Genomic DNA, 17,565 nt, shown 5'->3' with positions numbered 1-17,565 from the left:
GCTGCTATACTGTAGAACTCCTCCAGTGCTGGCCACAGAGGAACACAGAGGAATATAAAAAAAACTATCTGCAACTATCGGCATAGCTTTTGCAGATAACTGATAGTTCCAAAAGCAACTATCAGCACAGATTAATTGGTAAAACCGATATATTGGCTTACCTCTACTTTAAAGTGAGTCACTATCAACTGCTATTGTATTGGAAAGATGGATAAGGATATTCCTTAAAAATAATCCATTTGTATACTGCATAAAAAAGAAATACATACTGGTTGGAACGACACGAGGGAGAGCAAATTGTGACCGAATTTCATTTTTGGGTAAACTATTCCATTAAGAGGGGATAGCAGAATGTATTTTAATATCAAGAAAGTTACAAACTTTATCTTTAAGAAAACTCTTAGTGATAATATTCTTACAATTACTGTATAATTTAAGGTATTTTTAAGTGTTTGTTGCAACTGAGCAGATTTTTGAATCAGGAAGATTTACCAGAACTCGCCATCCTCCATGTGGTTGTTCATTTCCTCTCTCTCTGCAGGGTCAATTCCATTCCACTCAGAAGAACTGGATAAGAACAGTTTTATAGTCCTTATATCTCTATAATCTATTAAGCACCAACTGATTTGGAATTCTTTCATTCTAAATTGGCTGACTCACTTGTCACTCCAGGCTCCAGTCCATTCAACTTGCCCCCAAGGGTTACGGATGCGGATGAGCCTCTCTCTGCGGCCACGGAAATTTACCTAAAATTACAACAGTTAAAGACTGATCCCAAAACACTGTTTATACCCCAAGAAGTCCTATGAAAATGAACTAATTTTTAAAGGTGATGAAACTCTGACCCTGACCTCTCTGAGACCTGTGACGGAGTATGCATGTCCCTTCACCAGCTTCTTAAATGTTACAGCCTCCATGTCGAAGGCACTGGTGATCTATCAAACACACAAACACATACAAATTACTGAGAAACATGAACCAGGAACATCTTTTTTTGGGTAAATCAAAGTATTCAGTCTCTAAACCTTATGATAAAAAGACATGTAACAAAAAATTAAATCAGCCAAAGTTTTGAATTGTTGCACATGTAACATTTCCCATGTGTGTTGTGTTGTTTCTCCAGGCCTGAAGGTTGCACTGTGGGGACTCACATCAATAGAGCAACCCAACAGTGAGCCTCTCTCCAAGGCTTTGGCAATGATGCGGTGCAGGTCTTTTGGAGCTTTACACAGCTCGTACATCTCAGCCACCCCACCTGTGAAATCCTCAAAACCTTCAGTGGTGGAACCACCAGACAGAGCTTCATATGAGCCATTCAGCCTAAATACAAATAGATATACACATAACCATGTCATGATCCTTACAGTTCTTTTATAAATTAAAGAGAGAAGAGTGAGGAATAGACTTACTTGGCATAGGCCTTCTCCAGCAGGGCGCTCCAGAATTCATTTCCCTCTGCTGAGTGAACAAACATCAGCTCTCCATCCTTCACAGGCAACCGGTCGTCAATCACAACATCCACCCACTCACCAAACTGCCAGAACTGTAAAACAAGTAAAGTAAGTGAAGTAAGTGAAGTAAAACCATTGTAATTCTGGTCATAAATATATAACTTCAGTTTACAGTGTAAGAACTTTGTATCGTATCTGTGTTTATGTGTTCTATGATTCTGTGCACCTGAAAGTGGAAGATACCCGCATACTCGTCAGTAAAACTTTGTCCATGAGGCACAACTCTGTGAAGAAGCTTGTCGTTTAAAGTCAGGGATGCTATGGCAGCCAACAGCCAGCAGTCACCTAAGTAAAAAGAAATAAGATGTCTGTACTGCAAAATGCATATCTGAATATTTACAGCTAAACTAGGTTCCCCTAGTGTTTATTTTAACATCGAAAAAAGTATACACTTCTCCTTTTAGACCCTAAATACTGTTACACTGAATGGTCATTTTGAAACATGCATAAAATCATGACCACTAACATGAGATGAAGACTCTAGTCATATCAGTAACCTTATAAAAGCTGCTTTATTCTACATGGAGAGGGTCTCCTCATAGGGGCAGCCATGTTAGAATCACATGACCAGCAGAATACTACTCGCTTAATCTCAGTAACTCCCCTGTTATTTCACTCATGGATTAAATTAATCATGGTTTACTGTGAATAGTGAATTTCTACAATGGCATTGATTACTAAAAACTAGGGCTGTCAATCAATACATTTTTTAATCAAATTAATTACGACATGCCGATTAATTAAATGAAATTATATTCAAATAATCGCATATAGAATTATTTGCTGAATAAGGCCTCCAAATAAAAATAATTCATTATAAATAATACATAATAATTCAAATAATTATAATATGTAGGGTCTATAATACATATATAATATAATTCAGATAATCAAAATGAAATATACTGCATTATTGTGGCAAACGAGTAAAGCATTGATTAGACAATATGTCCTGTTCTCCCAGAATGTGTTCTTGCATTTCGTCTGCAATATATTTAATCCTCGTTTGGTGTATGGGTCATTTTTGACACATGTATTTTTTTTTTTTTTACAAAAAATTGTCTCTGTCTAAATTGGGTCAAGGCTAGGTTACTTTTCCTACATTTGCCATCTGAAAACACCAAAAAGTTACAAAAAAAGTAAAACTTGTGGTGTTCCGAGTCATTTTTGACCCACCATAGGAAATTAATGGGAAAGACTAAAACACAGAGCAATTTTTTTTTTAATTATCAAATAACATACATCAATCAGCCACAATGCAGAACACATACACATAGGCTGTGTCTCGTTTGGAAGACTGCATGCTAGGTAGGATGCGTCCTTTTGAAGGCTGCAGTATACTGAGCATCCTGCTTTAAACATGTCTCGTTTAAACAAGACAGCCTTCATAGGACAAACGGAAACAGAGTGTATCACGGTTGCTACGACAGCACTTTTTTTTTAGACATTTCCGTTGAAGCAAATAATTGTGGGTTTTGAGTGCCCACGAAGGATACACCACATGCATCCTCCGAATTCCCGTGAAAGAAGGTCGCATTGGAAGGCTGTATTCGAAGTGTCCAAATCGCTTTTCTGAAACGAGACAGCCTCGATGACGTATGCAGCCGACAAATGCAACTTCCGGAGGACACAGCCTCCCAAACGAGACACAGCCATAGAAATTAAAGGGTGAGACTATAGCACATCCTGTGTGACCGACTCTTATTCTATGGCTAAGCTGCTTATGAGGTTTGTTGGGGCGTGCTGACTTCCCCCTGCTGACGCAGCTCATAAAAACAAATGTACTTCAAACTTGAATTGCTCCTGTGGTAGGAACATATGTATTTATTTATGGAATTAAGGTGCACTCAGTAATTTTTTGAAGTATGTCGAGGTGGCTTGCATTGGCTTACACTGGTACCTAGTGGCCTGAATGCAGCATCATTCAAACACAGTAGTTTCCAGTTACCAATGTTATTGTAGAAATTTACTATGCACAGTAAACCAGGATTAATTTAATCCATAAATGCAAGTGTCCAATAACAGGGCAATTACTGAGATTAAGCAAGTAGTATTCTGCTGGTCATGTGATTCTAACATGGCTGCCCCCATGTGCGGACCCTCTCCATGTAGAATAAAAGAGCTTTCATAAGGTTACTGCTATGACTGAACTCTTCATCTCACATCAGTGGTCATGATTTTATACATATGTTTCAAAATTACTATTAATTTCTTTAGAAGTAAAACTTTTTAAATGAGTAAACAAATACTGAGTGAAATTTTAGCATATGGGTCAGGGCAGGGCAGTACATTTTTTATACTTTTTTTCAATTAATTGCACTAATTTAACACATTAAATCGACAGCCCTACTTAAAGCTATTGCATTTTAATGATTCTGCATCCATACCCCTAGGGGTCAGTGTAAGACGACACAAACAAAAAATTAATTACTAAGTGCACCTTTGACAATTTTTTACTTAGCATATTTACTTTAAAATTATATAGTGAAATCTTACTATTTTTGCTATCATTCAAAGGTGAAATCAGTATTTCTTCTATGTTAAAATACTTCTATAAAGTATGGCTACTATGGTAATTTGGCAGAAACTATGGTTTCCATGATTAAACTTTGTAAGAGGAAGTACCACATTGATTCAGAAGGGGGAGTCATATACACACAGGGAAAGAGGGGAGGAAAATATGTATGCATGTGTTTGTACAGTGAGATAACTGTGCAATAAACAGCACTGTACATTTTCTCTCAATGAATACTCTTTTATCTCAAAATACCCTTAATCTCAAGGCACAAACCCATATGTTTGTTGGCAAACTGTGTCCTAGCTAAAAGGTAAAATGCATTTCTGCGATAAGCTTCCTCATCTTCCTCCACCCAGTGTTTGCAGAACAAACACACTTTGTTTGACGCTAATGAGTGCACACTCTGAAATACACACACACATACACAAGCATGCTGTGGGCTGTGGCAAGCAATCCCAGAGTTCCCTTACGACTCAGTACACTTGACATTGCGTTTATTAACGCATAAGGGGAGTGCCTTCCACAAGACCAAGTTGAAACCTCTCGACAACAAGGGCAATATTCTAATATTCATGCACTTATTGCATTTTATATTGCATTTATTTGAGTGCAAGACACAGAAACAACATTGTGAACAATATTGTGGACAACAATATTCCTTTCCCGACCAGCAGTAGTGGGGAGATGGGGAACAGTGTTTTGTGTCTCCAATTGAGCCTTTTTTGGAGCAGACCCGGAGGGAACCGCGGGCTCTGCTTTCTGCTTCAAAGGGTTGTGCCCGTCAGGAGCGCTTTTGCTGCGCGTGCTGATATGCAGGTGCCGGTGAGGCAGCAGGTATGGGGCTTTTAGTCGGGCGCTGACTCGAAACAGAGCAAGGGCGAACTGGCTGTGATGTGCTCCGTTTGGGGATAAAGTGTCTCACAGCCTGTGACTGCTGTTGAGTTGTGACGTAACACTCAGCACACTTATTCACAGAGCCGCCAAAGAGGCCTGCTGGAGACACTGGAGCATCCAACAGAGTGACTTTTTCCTTATCACTCATTTCTGTGAAGGTCAGCCATATATGTCGATCCAGAACTGCCAGGTTGCCCATGGACTTTCCGATGGCCTGCGCAGTGACTTTTGTGACATGCGGAGCTCTTTGAATGTCTCTGGATCAAAGCCGTGCTCGTCCATTTGCTTGAGGAGCTTGGCTTGAAATACCTGGAGCACCGCCATTGCGTGAAGTGCTGATCCAGCGTGTCCTGCCGCTGAGTAAGCTTTTCCCGCCAATGCGGACATTTGTCGACACAGTATGGAAGGATGTATGGGGCGCGATTTCCATGGCCTGTTACTCGCTGGGCAGAGGTGTGCCGCTACCGCCTCCTCCACAGGATGGCATCACTGTGCAAGCATGCTGAGAAGGACGCACGGCAGGACTTTGACAGTTTGTTATGAACGTCGGGGAAGAATGGGGCAGATTTGTGGGATGTTGCCATCTGACGGCATCTGGACTGCAGGAACCATTCATCGAGGCGAGACTGTTCAGGTTTCTCTGGGGGAGACCACTCAAGGTGAAGCTCTTCGACCACCCTTGTAAGGATGCGGAGCATCTCCCTGTAAGTTGCGCATGCACATTCCTCACCCTCGCTGGGGGTAGGGGCAGCAGCATCATCCACTGGCCGCACGCCTGATGCAGCGAGAGACATGACATCGTCATTATTATCCCCAGCATCAGAACCACTGAATGAGACGAGGCCGCCCGCTTTTTCAGAAGGCCGAGAGCTCGTCTCGCACATATCATATCCGAAAGCATGCGCTTCATAGAGACTGAGGGCCTCGCGGGGCGTGTGCCGCCACGAGGACCACCTCAAAGTCATCCTGCTCGACCTCGCGGCCCACCGTGCCTCCTCGTGTGAATCCTCGGGTATCACAGAAGAGGCAGGTGGGAGGGCACATGAGGCTGAATCGTCCCTCAGAACTAGGGTGATTCGCGAGAAGCACCTTGAGACTCATGCCCTCACAGTGAGGACAGTCTGTCTCCATGAGAGCTGTTTCTGCGTGGGCATGGCCCAGACAATAAACGAAGCTCTCATGCTCCGTCTCTCACATAAAGAACACTTATGGAACAACATCTTTAAAAAGACGCGAACACATAAGTGACTCTTTTAGATATATAAAAATATAAATAATATAGCATTCATTGCAAATGCACGAGATGCTCACACATTCTCAATAAAGAGCACTTTTCCTCTTCAAAGCACACATATTATGCGCAACCGTTTCCCTATAGTGAGCGACGCATTATATCATACGGTAAACTAACCAAATTGCCCACTGTCCCGTTAAGCGGACGCGTGGCAAGCCCTAACGGGTATTTCAGAATGGGTGCAAAAAACAATCAAACATGGTAATAGGATCCAATTTGCATGCCAGCCACCGTGTTTCCATGGTGTTCTGTCTTCCACAGTTTCATCCGAAGATGTGCCAGTGTTACGAGCCGAAATACACAATCTCCTCATGAAAAGCTTGATAGAGATTGTGCCAAATTGTCAAGCCCAAAAAGGGTTTTACAGCCGTTATTTGCTTGTCCCAAAGAAAGACGGCAGGATTCAGCCGATCCTGGATCTGAGACATTTATATTGTGCACTCACCAAGTGCCCTTTCAAAATGATTACTCAGAAATGGATCTTATCGAATCTACGCCCACACGACTGGTTTGCATCGATAGATCTGAAGGACTTTCATATCCAAATTGTATGACATCAAAGGATGATTTGAGATTCGCGTTCGAGGGAACAGCGTATCAATTCAAAGTCCTGCCCTTCGGACTGTCTCTGGCTCCTCACACATGCAAAAGGTGCATCGATGCGGTTCTCGCCCCTCTGAGACTGAGCAGCATGCGCATCTTGAACTACCTCGACGATTGGCTGTTACTGGTGCAATCAGGGGCTCTGTTATGCCAGCACAGAGACTTACTGCTTCAGCATTTAAACAGCCTGGGCCTCAATGTGAACTGGGCAAAGAGCACGCTCTCCCCAGCCAACAAATCTTCCTTTTGGGAGTCCACTTCTGTGAGCGGGCGCACACACCTCATGAGCGAGCACGGTCAGGCCATTCTACAGTGTCTGTCTCAGTTCAAACTGGGGAGAACACTTCCACTGAAGCTGTTTCAGAAAGCATTGGGATTTATGGTGGCGTCATTCCATTACAATTCCACTGAAGCTGTTTCAGAAAGCATTGGGATTTATGGTGGCATCATTCCATTAGGTCTCTTACACATGAGACCTCTTCAGTGCTGGCTGAACCACCATGTGCCAAGACATGCTTGGCGCCAAGGGCGCATGTGCATCACTATATCCTGCCGCTGTATAACTGCTTTAGCACCATGGACAGCTCCTGCGTTTTACCAGCGAGGTGTCAAGCTGGGGCAAGTTGTCAGGTGGAAAGTGGTGACTACGAATGCTTCCAACACAGGTTGGAGGGTGGTGTGCGATGGATGGCCAACTTTCAGCACCTGGACAGTGTCCCAGGCCGCCTGAATTACAGCGTGGACCTACTGTCATGCCAAGGGGTGATACCGGGCGAATGGAGACTTCACCCTCAAACTGTATTTAGGATTTGGGAAATATTCGGCAAAGCATAAATTTATCTATTTGCCTCAGTAGGGAATACCCACAGTCCCCTCTGGTACTCGAAGTCACAAGCCCAGCTGGGAGCAGACACAATGGCACACAAATGGCCGGTGAAATGCAAATATGTATTTCCCCCGGTATGCCTGATTCACTCTATCATACACAAATTCCGAGAGGACAAGGAAACAATTCTATTGGTTGTGCCGAAATGGCCCAACCAGCCATGGTTTCCGAAAATGATAGAGATGCTGTACAGCTCGCCATGTGAAATACCGCTGAGGTGGGATCTCCTCTCTCAGGCGCAAGGCACAATCCCAGCTGTGGAACCTGCATGTGTGGCCCCTGAACGGAGTGTGCTAAACGCATCAGAACTGACACATTCAGTCATTTTACAGGCCAGAACGCCATCCACGATACACCCCTACATGCTAAAATGGAAGGTGTTTACTGATTGGTGTCTCTTACATGACAAAGATCCAGTAAACTGCCCCATACATGAAATTTTCATATTTCTTCAAGAGCGATTAGATGCAGGACTCACTCTATCAATGCTCAAAGTGTATGTGGAAACTATATCTGCGTATCACGCACATGAAGCCGGTGCCTCTATAGGCAAGCATGATTTAATCATAAAGTTCCTTAAAGGAGCAAGACGATTAAACCCACCTCGGCCGGCTACAGTCCAGACTTGGGACATAACTTTAGTCCTAAAAGATCTCGCAGGCCCCCCCTTCGAGCCTTTGGACTCTGTTGATCTGCGTATGCTCTCCATTAAGACCGCACTACTGCTGGCTCTGGCCTCAGTAAAACGGGTCAGTGACTTACATGCACTATCAATCGACAATTCATGTCTGAAGTTTGGTCTGCAGTCTTTCAAGAGCCACTGTCAAACCCAGAAAAGGCTATGTGCCTAAGGTGCTAACCACGCCCTTCAGAGCGAAGGTGGCCTTCAGGCCTTCTTTCCTCCTCCATTTAATTTGGATGAGGAACAATCACTGCATTTGTTATACCCTGTGCAGGCACTACATGCATACTTTGGGCGTACACACCAGTTCAGACTGTCTGATCAGCTCTTTGTATGCTATGGAGAATGCACAAAAGGAATGTCCATCTCCAAGCAAAGACTTTCTCACTTGATTGTCGATGCAATTGCCCTGGCTTACGAGTCACAGGGTAAGACTTGCCCAATTGATGTTAAAGCACACTCAACTAGAGGCATGGCCTCCTCATGAGCATGGACGAAATGTGTGTCTTTCAAGACATATGTTTTGCAGCAGGATGGTCCTCTCAAAACACATTCACAAGGTTTTACAACCTAGACTTAACTTCCCTCTCTTCACAGAGCGCTTGCAATCCATTGGCCAAATATATTTACTTATGCTCCTCCCTTTTGGGACAAGCTCCCCATCTTTTACACAACGGCCTGCATTAGGCCGTTGCAATTTACCATAAGTCACAAACACTTATAAATAAACTCCCTTCCCGACTGGGTTTGTGAAGGAGTTAATTCAAACTATATGACTATAGTTCACATATTCGTCCTGAGTGCTCCCCTCCTGGCCCAACACAAGGGTCACTCACTGCGGCATACTCATGTCGGTCACTGTCCCACAAGACTGCAGCGTCATGCTTCCTTTCTGGGAGGTTATGTCATGTAGTGCGGCGTGATGGGATTCTGTTCCCCATATGCGTTAATAAACGCAATGTCAAGTGTACTGAGTCGTAAAGGAATGTCTCCGTTATGTACGTAACCTTGGTTCCCTGAGACAGAGGAAACGAGACATTGTGAATGCTAGCCGCACTACAAGACTCAGAGTTTTTGAGGTACGAGCAATGCGCTCCTTGTTCTCAGTCAGACATTCTGAGGAAATGGTGTTTGTGCACCTGCTTTTATAGTAGACAGCTTTGCGCCAAAACAGGCGGGGCTCAAACACCATAGACAATATTAGAATATTGGTGTTATTGTAGAGAGGTTCCAACTAGGTCATGTGGAAGGCACTCCCCATATGCATTAATAAATGCAATGTCTCGTTCCCTTCGTCTCAGGGAACCAAGGTTACGTACATAACCGAGATGTTCTCTAATGCTACATCACACCCGTGCATCCTGTGTACAGAGTGGTAGTGGCGTAGTGGGCTAAAGCACATAACAGGTGGTTGCTGGTTTGATCCCCTCAGCCACCACCATTGTGCCCTTGCTCCGGGGGGGATTGTCCCTGTAATAAGTACACTGTAAGTTGCTTTGGATAAAAGTGTCTGCCAAATGCATAAATGTAAGAATGTAAATGCATCTGTGACTCACCACTTTGGCATTAAGTTTAACCACTCCCCACCAGCCAGGAAACACACACACAGATGTAGCCCGCTAACACACATTTCCTCTTAAAAGAAAACACTCTGACTTGCAATCGTAGTAATGTAATGAGTCAGATTTACTTTTAGTAATATATAAATAGTCCTGGATGCTAATACAGCATTCTAGCTATGCTAAAATACACACTACTGTAACGGCTATGACGCGAAACATCCATTAACCTAGCTGTTGTGTACATCACTGCACTGTAGCCTGTTAGCCTAGTTTACATGTCACAGACAATATTTTATAGTGTAGTGGGTCTCAAATGGTGGGACACAATCCCAAAATGTGTTATATTGCGAATATAGTGTCAACTAAATGGGTTGCAGGCATGACAAGCTAACAACGCCCTTTAGCCATTGCTATATATTCACAATATAGCACAGCCTATCATTCTTTATTGAGTAAAGCTTTAATATTACATCATATTTACATGTTAAAGAATCTGCCCTGTATTGCTGTACGAATATATGTTGCTTAAGTGCTTATTTTTAACTACAAAAACACCCACATTCAACAGAAGATCTAAGATTTTCTTAATTTCTGTGGCATTTGAAAGCATTGTCTGTGTTCACAGACATACTCTGCTTGGTTTGGATTTAATCTATAGGATAACAAAACTGCAGTGAAGCGCAACAATTGGTGTGCTAACGTGTGCTAGCATGCACAAACATACACACCCAGCCTCATACAGTACATACTCACCAAGAGCCCCCTGGCAAATATCTGTCCGTGTGGCTCCACCCACTATGAACTGAGGGTTGTTTGACAGGTCCTGCAAACATTATGCAAACGTAAACAACACATTTCAGCAACACTCATAGACTGTAACAATTTTGTTGTTGGTCACTTCACCAAGTGTGCAACTGATAGCAGGAAAGGGTTACAGATCAAAACAAAACAGCTGCTGGGTTGGCTATAAATCAATGTATAATCCCACCAACTTCAATATATATCATAAAATGCCACATAGCATAGCTGTTCTCACACTTAACTGTTGTCTATACTAGAGCGCAACAGTCTTGTTCAAGAAGTCAAAATCGCATAAATTTTTTCATGGTCAAATTCATTTTTAATGATAACTTATAAACCTTTAAAGACAGACCTACCGTGAGCTCCAGTGAAGAACTACATTACCCATGATCCTGAATAGAAAGATCCACCAATCAGAGAATCACACCAAACAAGCGCTGCAGCGACCGCCCACAAACTAATTATATATTTGCAAATATATGGCATTTGCCACAAACTCTCGATTTTTGTAAGGGCTCGTTAAAGACATTAAGTACACAGTCTTGTACCTTTGTCATTTTGTCAGATTTTCAAATACTTTTTTTGCTTCAAATTAAAGTTTGTAACGTTGTGATTAACCTCAGAGTGGGTTGGATGGCTGAAAAAGTGGGCAGGCACTGTTGTGCTCCGTAATATATAGCAATATGGAAAGGGATTTTGGACCAATGAGATTTTACTGTAGGCAGGGCTAATCGACACAATATTACAAAAATATAAAACAAGTGACTGACAAAATGTTTTGTACTTTTGGTTAGGGCAAAAACTTAGTTTAACATGGAAAGGATAGCTTTCCTGCCCTGTGAGACTCACTGTTGGTCTTATCCACTGCACACCGCGTGTTTTGGCGGAGTGCGGCGCGAGTTCCTTGAATCCCAGTGATTCTGGCACGGCAGGAAAGCAGGGGTCCTCAAACAGCCTCCCGCTCTCCACACACTCTCTCTTCAGCTCCTCGTAGTCCTGGTTCAGGAACTTTACCGCATTCTCATTGGTTCCCATCCCTTCTGCCTGCAGACGCTCCTTCTGGATTCGCGACGACACCCCACCAAACGAATACATACTGTATCCCATCAACAAAAAGTATATTAGTATTCATTCAAATAATTTGAGGTTAAGTGCCTTGCTCATGAACACAATGGTCACAGCCCATAGCTTGCTTCTTGCGGGGATCATACCAGCAACCTTCTGATTACCAGCCCCAAGCTTTAACCGCTACACCAGATAAAAAACGAAAATGGTGTGTGTGGGGATTGGAGACTGGTTAAAAGAATCTAGCATATAAACAGCACCAATTATTTGACAGCGCTCATTCAATGTTAAATATTAAAGAGGCATTCAGTAGTTCTCTAGCTAGCATTAGCATTGCTCTTCTTCGTGTACTTTCAGTACCGATTTGACAGTGGGGTTTGACATAGTACTGTCATCTATCGACATGGATCAGCATGATAGTCTCTGCTGCCCCCTCCAGCTCTGGAATACCATTTGCATCTGGAAAATGTCGGAGTTTGAGGTCATTTCTAAAGTTATTTATTAATACTATAATATAATTTGCTTTGTCTAAAAACAAACATCAGAAATCAAGCGAACATGCTTCTACTGTTAAGGATAGATTATTATTGTCCTTCATATCAATAATCTTTGGAGACTATCTACATTTCACATTAATGTTAAAGACAGTTATTATCTTTATCCTTAACTTTTAACTGCTAAGCGTAAAATAAACCTTAATTATCTAGCGATACAGAATGTCATGGTAAAGGAAAATTGTTTTTGATGATTAAATTTAGCATGTCCATGAATACTGTATTTGAAGAACTCATTTTATTTCCAAGCAACAAAGTCATGGTTTACACAAAATCCAAAACAATCGCTGTGCCAAGCTACTTTGCAATAAATGAATGAAGACGTAGATGCCTTACTATTACCGATGTTTACTCTTGTTTTTTGCCTTTGCCGGTCTTTCTGTCTTCTTGCTTGAGCAAGTTGCTTCAGAATTTTTTATTTTTTTTTTTACAGCTAGTGGATCTCCCATTGTCTCCGCTGCTAAAGCATGATAAATAAGTATGTTCCACTGTGTTCTGTCACCATGACAAATTCCTTGTGTGTGTAAGCATACTTGGCAATAAAGCTCATTCTGATTCTTTTCGCTCTTCGCATCACCAAACAACACTGTTCTAAGCATAGCCAAGAGGATCTACACAGGCGGCAGCCAATGAGCATGAGGATTTTCTTCTTCGACGTTTAGTGAAACACCGCAGGTCATGTGATTTCAACATGGCGAAACACATTGACGGGGGTGACCATGTGCTGTATAATAAAAACACTTTTTATAGAAAACTATTATGAGTACAGTCTTCATCTCATGTGAGTGTACACAATTTGGATCAAAATTCACAAAAATACAATTAATTTGTTAATGTGTGATACTTTTTAAATTGGCTCCAAACTACTGAATGCACCTCTAAGCATGTAATTTCTGCACCACTAGCGTCACCAGATGGAATTGCAAACTTTGTCAAACATTCCCCCTTCTGCCGTTGATCGAACAAACAGATAGTCCTGCCCCAAACTAAAGCAATGCTCAATTCAGTGTTGCTGTGTCGAATTGGACAGGCCACACATTTCTGAAACAGACGATGGCAGGGGAAGAGTCATTCAAATTTATAAGTAAACCCCTATCAGGTTGGTTAGGTTTAGGAGTTAAGTTAGGATAGGCTTATACTTTCTCTGACCAATCAGGTAGAGCTTTCCTGATGAATATTACTAAATCATCCAATCAGCTATCACTTGCCTCATAGATATAAATGACTCTTCCCCTGCCGTCCTACGTTTCATAAATTCACGGATGGGCCGCTTAAACAAAGCAATTTTTAAAGCACAACTGAGACACAGTGTTTACATATTTTAAGAAAATCAACTTACTTATTGTTGTCTATGCATATTACACTGGGATATAGGAGAAAGAATTTTAACATCGATAGCTTTAAATGAATATATACTGTACTGTATTCAACACCGGATTCAATACAAGTTAAGCTCAATCAGCAGCATTTGTGGCATAATGTAGATTAACACAAATAGTTTAGGCCTTTTCTTTAAAAAAAAAAAAAAAAGAAGAAGAAGAAGAAGAAGAAAAAAAGAGGCAAAAATCAAGGTTAGAGTGAGACACTTACAATGGAAGTGAATTGGGGGGCCAATTTATAAACATTAAAATACTCACTGTTTCAAAAGTATACCCACAAGACATAAACAATATGTGTGTGTAAACATGATTTTACTGTGATGAAATCACAAACTTACCTTTCTGTGTAAAGTTATAGACAATTGTACAACTTCATTGCCATGACGATGTAATATCAACAAACCCTAAAATGATTGTAAAAATGACTAATTAAAAAAACTGTACAGCTGAAATAATACATGAGTTTTAACAGAGGAATTAATGTAAGTGCTTTTATAAAATGATAAGCTTCACATTTCTGCCTTTAAACTCTCCAAAAAAAAAACAAAAAAAAGTGCTCCATTGACTTCCATTATAAGTGTTTCACTGTAACGTAAATGTTTCTTTTTTTTTTTTTTCTTTTTTTTTTAAGAAAAGGAGGGATGAGTCAAAATTATTTTTTGTGGTAATCAACATTATGCCACAAATGCTGTCGATTGAGCTTAACTTTATTAAGAATCATTGTGGGGATCGAACCAGCAACCTTCTGGTTACTATTCCGGAACTATAACCACACACCTCAAAAGAAAAAAATGAAAAGAAAGTGTGCATATGGGAACTCTAGATTGGTTACTAGAAGCTAGCATAAATATAAATCATTCAACAGAGCACATTCAATGTCTTTCAGCATTTTCCGCAAAGTGCTGCTGCTAAAAGTCCAGATTGCTTACAATCATTAGCACTGAAGCTAGCAGCATTCAGGCAGCTCTTATTCCAGCATGCTGAGAGAAATGCCCTCTACACCAGACTCTCGATTAGTGCTCTATTGAGAGGATTAGTAATGAGGACTCTGGGTAATTCCATGATGTCTTGTAATATGGTTACCAATCAGCTCTGTGGAAATAACCATAGCTAAAGCTTTGCATCCTGATGACTTACATTTGTTGTGATTCAAGGATCATTACAAGGAGGGCAGTTCTCTGAGCTTTGGATAAAGGACAATATTTAGGCCCAGATGAGGGAGCTATGCAAGCGTTAATAGTTTTGCTCAGTCAGCAAAAAAGGGAACGAGTTTCATTCCTTTCTTTAAACTAAAAACTACATATGAGAGCACAAGTGTATACCTTCAATTCCTTGTATGGGCTGCAAGCTTGGGGGAAAAAAAGTTCATTTATAAATATATTGATCAGAGGGAGAAGATCAATTTATTCATGTCAGACATCCAGAGATTAACATGAACTGATGATTATGGTGGTTCATAATGTGTGTTTCAGTATATACACTGATGAGCCAAAACATTATGAACACTTGCCTAATATGCTGTTGGTCCTCTGTGTGCCGCCAAAACAGCACCGACCCACTGAGGCATGGACTCTATAAGACCCCTGAAGGTGTCCTGTGGTATCTGGCACCAAGACATTAGCAGCAGATACTTCAAGTCCTGTAAATTGTGAGGTGGAGCCTCCATGGATCAGACTTGTTTGTCCAGCACATCCCACAGATGCTCAATCGGATTGAGATCTGGGGAATTTGGAGGCCAGGGCAACACCTTGAACATCATGTTCCTCAAACCATTCCTGAACAATGTGTGCAGTGTGGCAGGGCACATTATCCTGCTGAAAGAGGCCACTGCCATCAGGGAATACTATTGCCATGAAGGGGTGTACCTGGCCTGCAACGATGTTTAGGTAGGTGGCACGTGTCAAATTGACATCCACATGAATGGCTGGACCCAGGGTTCCCAGCAGAACAATGCCCAGAGCATCACACTCCCTCCTCCGGCTTGTCAACTTCCCACAGTGCATCCTGCTGCTATCACTTCCCCAGGTAAACGCCACACATGTACACGGCCATACACATGATGTAAAAGAAACTGGGACTCATCAGACCTTCTTCCACTGCTCCAAGGTCCAATTCCAATGCTTGCGTGCCCATTGTAGGCACTTTCAACAGTGGACAGGAGTCATCATGGGCACTCTGACCGGTCTGCGTCTATGCAGCCCCATACACAGCAGGGTGTGATGCACTGTGTGTTGTGACACATTACTCCCGTAACCATCATTACATTTTTCTGTGACTCGTGCTACAGTAGACCTTATGTCGGTTTGGACCAGACAGGATAGCCTTCGTTGCCCCTGTGGATCGATGAGCCTTGGGTGCCCAACAGCATGTCTCCGGTTTGTGGTTTGTCCCTCCTCGGACCACTGTCGTTAGGTACTCACCACTGCTGACCGGGAGTACCCAACAAGCCTTGGCGTTTCAGAGATGCTCTGACCCAGTCGTCTGGCCATAATAATTTGGCCCTTGTCAAAGTCACTCAGGTCTTTACTCCTGCCCATTTCTCCTGCACTCAACATGTTGACTACGAGAACTGATTGTTCACTTACCATCTAATCTACCTAGACCTTGACATGTGGCCTTGTTAGGAGATGATCAATGTTATTTGCTTCACCTTTGAGTGGTCAAAATATTTTGGCTTATCAGTGTATATATAGCTATATACCCTAGCATTACAATGGTACATTTTTGCAGTGTTTGCATAGAAGTGTGTAAATATATATATAACCCATCACTATTAAATCTACAATGGCAAACAACCTTCATCTCTCATCATACTGTATTATACTATGTTAGTGTACACTTTGGATGGATCTCATTGAGTGTTTGATACAGGTGTGTGATGTTCTCAGCCTCATAACTACCTATATAACAGTGTATCATCCTCAAACTGTACACAACTACACTTTAAATAAAAATGATACTGTATACTGTAAATAAACAACTAACTTTTTGCTAGTCTGCAGTTTTCTTTGAGGTGCAATGGGACAGATCCTGCTCTTTGTAAACACAGCATTGCCTACTGATACTAAATGTCAGCTGACTTGGTGATGTGAAATCAATAGGCCAGACATGAGCATCAGCACTCTAGCGTTTGTTGTAGATGATGAATGAACACACCCTCTACAAAATAACACGAGTAGGCCCATCTGCAACTCATGCAGGCTTCATAGACTAATATTATGCATCATTATATATTGCATACAGTCTGACAGTATAATTATACACAAGCTGTATTTATAAGACATTGAGTTTGATATGAGAAAATTTTTATTTATGATATTGTGAAGTCATTTTTGGTACAAATAATGGATCTGCTTTTACAGCTAGATTTGCTACTATATCCAACTATTGTCTAAATTAACATATTTAGGTTTTAGATACACACCCTAAACTCATGAATAATTAATGTACACTGTATATTATGATCGCCATACAGTACAATATGCAAAATGCAATTATTATCGTTTCACGCGCACCGTTAGATATACATCAAATACGCTATTTTGAAACAAGCCGATGTAGTTTAATCATTTTTGATTAGATTTATAAGGAGGAGGTTTTTATATATAAACAGATGTCTATCGCATGCGGTTAATAGGGCAAAAGTTAAGCAAAACTTACCACCGTTAAGCTGTCGCAGTCTTTACCAGTTCACCGCGTGCGTTACAATTAACGGAAAAGTAGAATGATGATGAACTGATCAGTGCCGATGGGACACAAGAACAAACAGGGTACCGCAGTGCACGGCCACGCCCATAGGGAGGGACTGTCTGATGA

At 41.6% G+C, this 17,565-nt stretch overlaps 1 protein-coding gene across 1 annotated transcript in view; it reads right to left on the bottom strand.

Moving 5' to 3' along the window:
• The window catches only part of LOC127438535 (calpain-1 catalytic subunit-like), a 42,340-nt gene extending 24,805 nt beyond the window's left edge, over positions 1–17,535 (bottom strand). The window contains exons 1-10 of the mRNA XM_051694180.1: positions 17,410–17,535; positions 15,072–15,097; positions 11,601–11,847; positions 10,704–10,773; positions 1,678–1,796; positions 1,410–1,543; positions 1,152–1,320; positions 852–935; positions 661–746; positions 493–567 (exon numbers count right to left, since the gene is read on the bottom strand). Of these exons, the coding sequence (XP_051550140.1) occupies positions 493–567; positions 661–746; positions 852–935; positions 1,152–1,320; positions 1,410–1,543; positions 1,678–1,796; positions 10,704–10,773; positions 11,601–11,846 (983 nt within the window). The 5' untranslated portion in view covers position 11,847; positions 15,072–15,097; positions 17,410–17,535. The remainder of the gene's footprint in view (positions 1–492; positions 568–660; positions 747–851; positions 936–1,151; positions 1,321–1,409; positions 1,544–1,677; positions 1,797–10,703; positions 10,774–11,600; positions 11,848–15,071; positions 15,098–17,409) is intronic.
• Positions 17,536–17,565: the final 30 nt, after the last annotated feature.

The sequence above is a fragment of the Myxocyprinus asiaticus genome, chromosome 49 (genome assembly GCF_019703515.2).
Source record: "Myxocyprinus asiaticus isolate MX2 ecotype Aquarium Trade chromosome 49, UBuf_Myxa_2, whole genome shotgun sequence".
Taxonomy (NCBI): Eukaryota; Metazoa; Chordata; class Actinopteri; order Cypriniformes; family Catostomidae; genus Myxocyprinus; species Myxocyprinus asiaticus.
The sequence above is the reverse complement of the archived record's forward strand: the minus strand, read 5'-3'. Positions and strand labels throughout refer to the sequence as shown.